This window comes from Hevea brasiliensis, chromosome 1 (assembly GCF_030052815.1).
Source record: "Hevea brasiliensis isolate MT/VB/25A 57/8 chromosome 1, ASM3005281v1, whole genome shotgun sequence".
NCBI lineage: Eukaryota > Viridiplantae > Streptophyta > Magnoliopsida > Malpighiales > Euphorbiaceae > Hevea > Hevea brasiliensis.
This window is the reverse complement of record NC_079493.1, coordinates 50666232-50670847: the sequence shown is the minus strand read 5'-3', so window position 1 is coordinate 50670847 and position 4616 is coordinate 50666232. Positions and strand designations below refer to the sequence as shown.

The following is a 4616-nucleotide window of genomic DNA, read 5'->3' as shown; positions in this document are numbered from 1 at the left end:
CGGTGCTAAAAAAATTTAGAAAATGAGAGAGAACATCATAGTTGCTTAGGGAATCTAAAAATGGCGTAAATAGGCAAATGGCCAATACTCCTCCCTATTTATACCTGCCCGAGCATTAAATGCCCACAAAGCCCCAAGAGATGCATCGGTTAGCGGAATTTGACTGTTTCGATGACTCATCAAAAGAGAATTCCAGAAACATAGTAGGGAGATCGGATAGTTAAAGGTCGGTTACGAGAGATCGATCGATGAGTGTGAGTTGTGAGATAAGATTAGACACGGTTATAAGAGATCGAAAAAATAAATATAATAATAAAACAAAATAAATAATCAATTTTGAATAAATAAAACTTTATTTTATTTCCAAAATGTCAGATTACATCATTTGGGCGATCTCTCAAGATCAACAATTACAAATTTCCCTTCACTACATTCTACCTATCTTGCCCCTACTATTCGGATCACTCTCGATTCCAGGATGCCTTTTAAGAGATACGTGGAGATCAGGAGGGTAGCTCTCGTTAACTATGGTAAAGACTACGGGAAGCTCAATGTCTTCATTGACGTTATCGATCAGAACCGAGCTATGATTGGGACCCCTAATATGGTTAGGAGCCAAATGAACTTCAAGAGGTGGTCACCGATATCAAGATTAAAATTAGTACTCCCTTGTCAGAGATCGGTCTACCGGTCATACCGGTAAATCGATTCGAGATCAGCACGGTAGTCAATTTTGACCTTGATAAGTCAATTAGTTCAGTTCCCTCACTGTCATCAGACGACACCCTCAAAAGTCTCTGATCACCAGAATTGTCTATGTTCAGGAGATGGTCAAGTAAAACATTCAGAAAAAGATCAAGGTGGTTGTCATGAGGAGAATTCTCACTAGAAAAGTCAAGAGCAGAAAAGTAAAACATTAGAAATTCACCGGAGAAGGGAGAATGTGAGTGTGTGAAGGACGAAATTCCTCTTCATATATATAGGGCCTTGGTATTTATTGCATTGCAGAACTCGAAGCAGTTCATCGGTAATGGAAGAATTAATTACCATGAGGAGTATGGATGACGACTTAGAAATTTTTGACCTGAATAAATAAGGAAAATAATTAGGAAAATAAATGTATTCCATATCGATGTAGAAGGGTCGGAAACCAAGATTAGCTCGGATAAGTAAATTATGATATCGAAAAGAAACGAAGCAAGCCCGAACAATAAGTTATATGGGTGGAATTACGCGATAACATAGAGTTCGTGAAATTACGTGAAAGATCGATGAAGAGTTCGGATAGACATTCGCAACTTTTAAATTCACTTTTCAAAATGGGAGTTCAGGAGAGAGTCCTCTCCTGAATTCTCTTAGTTAAAATCCTATAAAAAATTTTAAGAGATTGGGAGAGAGTCCTTTCCTCAATTCTCTTAGCCAAAATTCTAATAAAAATATTTTAAGTGATTGGGAGAGAGTCATTTCCTGAATTCCCTTAGCTAAAATTCTAATAAAAATATTTTAAAAGATCGGGAGAGAGTCCTAATCCGAATTTTCTTAGCTAAAGTTCTAATAAAATATCTTAAGAGATCAGGAGAGAGTCCTTACCCGAATTCTCTTAGCTAAAGTTCCAATAAAATATCTTAAGAGATCGGGAGAGAGTCCTTACCTGAATTCTCTTAGCTAAAATTCTAATAAATACATTTTAAGAGATCGGGAGAGAGTCCTTTCCTAAATTTTCTTAACCAAAATTCTAATAAAAATATTTTAAGAGATCGGGAGAGAGTCCTTTTTTGAATTTTCTTAGTCAAAATTCTAATATTCTACTACACACCACACCCTCGGTTATTTGAATGCCAAGGTATATAATGTGTGAGCAAAGAGTCCTCCTCACTCATTATGGATCTTTAAGGACCAAATAACACCTCTTTAGAATTAGAGTATTAATTCGAAGAGGGAGAAATTTGATAAAATATTTAACAAATCAAATAAACATAACACCAATTCACTGTAGGGTCATTTTATATACCTGTGTTCTTGGGAAACCAAAAATGGTGAAATATTAAACATTCCTTTTATTAATAACAAGGACTAACATTATAACTCCAACCCAAAAATTATCAATCTTAAGTTATGAAGAGCACATCGTTAAATTTGCTTAGCCTCGTTGAGGGACGAGGTGGGGTCCCTAACACCTTCCCCACCCGTGAACGGACCCCGAACCTAGAATCTGTGTTTTAGAAGTGGTTTTATAAATTTTTAATTTTTTATTTTCACTAATGGTTTCCTTTAATTTCCCTCAATATTAAAGTGGCGACTCCTCACTTTTTTCACTTCGATGAGAATCATCCGGTGACAGCAAAACCCTTGCGATAGCTTGGCGACTTCACTGGGGACGGAACCAAAATAACACTGGTTTAAAAGTCCAAAAAGTAAATTTAATCTTGTGCTCTTATAAATTAAAATCGATAATTATGGGAGTTAACTTATAAAGTCAAAAGTTTTAATATTTTGATTATTACTATTCTTTTTAATTGTTTTGTTTGTTTTGATTATTTGATTTATTGCAGTAATCCTCGTTTAAATTCTCTTGAATAAGAGGTAAATGTGTCCCTTCACACACCGATCACCTGCACAATGTCCTCACACACTTTAGCCCTATACTCGGGCTCTCTTACCCTTTAGGAAATAGGAGGGAGTCATGTAGCGGTACTCGTGGGTTTTACCCCGTTAGTATCTGTGAAGACTTTTGCTCAGATTGGAACTTGTTTCACTTATTGTGATACCCTGAGATTTTTTCTATTAGTATCATAATGATGAAATGAGGCTCTACTGTTTACAGTAGAGACAATTTGGGGACCAGTGGCTTTAGAAAATTAGACCTCGAGCTAAACCATCACATTAGTCAAAACCTATAGTAAACCATCCTTAAGGGTAGAACCATCCAATTAGATAGTACCTACCCGGTGTTACGACTCCCCTATTTTAAGGTAGAAGGGATGTACTTGCTTTCACCTTTGTTTATATCTTTAGACTTTTTCTTTAATAATATGAGGGTAATTTTGAATCATACTGTCAGGATAGTCTAAACACCTTCCTACTTTGATAGGCGTATAGACATTGTCACACTGACAGTATAATTCAAAATTACCTGAATTTATTTTGCTGACTTATTTTCTCTGTAGGTATTATAAAATGGTGTTTGCAGAGGGTAAGGAAAACTTTAAAATAGCATCTTCAAGTCAGTCAGTCGAAGAGGTTTCAAAACAAAAACAGAATGTTCAACAAAGATCCAGATCAATCCATGACTCAGAATCTTTACAGACTGATGAAGTAGAAGCAGAAACCCACCCATTGCCCCCATTTGATCCTAGTAAAATTGAGATTAGAACAATTGATCTTGATGATTTATTGAATAGTTGGAAATCATTACCTAATCATGCCCAGGCGCAGTTCGAGGAAAAGTATAGGAAGATTGCCTCTTTGACACCGGTCAACTCCTGCACTGAAGGCCATTTTATCTACTTGGAATCCTAGTTATAAAGTATTCTCTTTTAATGATGTTGATACGACACCCACGGTAGAGGGGCATTAAACACTGTTGGAGATCCCTTACGTAGCCCAGAATTACATTTAAAGTGTTAAATATAAACTTGATTAAATTTGGCATAAAGGAAGAAATCAAATTTTAATAAGTTTAATTTTCAAAATTTGAATCTTTGACTCGGTCAAATGCTTACATGGGTTGAGTTTGACTTAGTAAAAAATGGAGGCTTATGGTTAATTAATTAATATTAAGAATACTAATTAATCAATGTTACTTTCCTTAATTAAGATTAAGGTTAGACAAATGGATCAATAAGAGATTGAAAGCTCATTTGGTTTTTAAATCATTAGTTGACATTTTTCATCTTAATTTTAATTAAGAAAATAAAATGGATAAAAGAAGAAAAGTGGTATTGTTCTTCCACTAAGCCTTGGCTGAACCACGTCCACCATTGAAGAGAAAATTCTTCTTCCTTACTTGGCCGCCCCACTTGGAAAGAGAATCAAGGAGTTTTTGCTTGGAGCAAAGGCTTTGATCATGGGGCTTCTGTGGGACTAGCTACAGTCTCACAATAGTGTAAATCGAGTGTATCTTGCTTTGTCAATATACCCTACGTATCATAGGACTAGCTACAGTTTCACAACAGTGCAAATCGAGTGTATCTTGCTTTGTCAATACACCCTAAGTGTCATGGGACTAGCTATGGTTCCACAACAGTAACAGTTATGTGATTTGAAATTTTTAAGGCTTTGAACCTAGAACCTCCAAACTTCCTATGTATCTCCTTTTTGGAGAGAATCAAATCCTCTTATAGTTTGACACTTGAAAACTGTAGTGATGCATGATCTTCTATGCCTTATATACCTACAGGTGACATGTTGATGCATGATCTTTTACATCTTACACAACTGTCGCAAGGTGTTTTGCGGTCGCCTAGACGAACACTCACCAAAGTGGGAAAGAGTGAGGAGTTGCCACTTTAATTTTGCGGGAAATTAAAGAAAACCATTTGTGAAAATAAGTTAAAATGAAACGACTTCGAAAACAGAGATTCTAGATTAGGGGTCCATATACGGGCGGGGAAGGT

The 4616-nt window shown here is 35.9% G+C and overlaps 1 protein-coding gene across 1 annotated transcript; it reads left to right on the top strand.

The window, feature by feature from the left end:
* The first annotated feature begins 478 nt into the window (after positions 1-478).
* LOC131183158 (uncharacterized) lies at positions 479-3519 on the top strand. Its single transcript, XM_058153281.1, has 2 exons — positions 479-633; positions 3168-3519. The coding sequence occupies exons 1-2, from the start codon at positions 479-481 to the stop codon at positions 3517-3519; spliced, it is 507 nt and encodes a 168-aa protein (XP_058009264.1).
* The last annotated feature ends 1097 nt before the right edge of the window (positions 3520-4616 follow it).

Bases quoted from the DNA above. Each gene is read 5' to 3' on its own strand.
- LOC131183158 (XM_058153281.1), top strand. From the start codon at position 479: ATGCCTTTTAAGAGATACGTGGAGATCAGGAGGGTAGCTCTCGTTAAC. The intron at 634-3,167 runs GTGGTCACCGAT...TTTTCTCTGTAG, and splicing joins AGCCAAATGAACTTCAAGAG to GTATTATAAAATGGTGTTTG.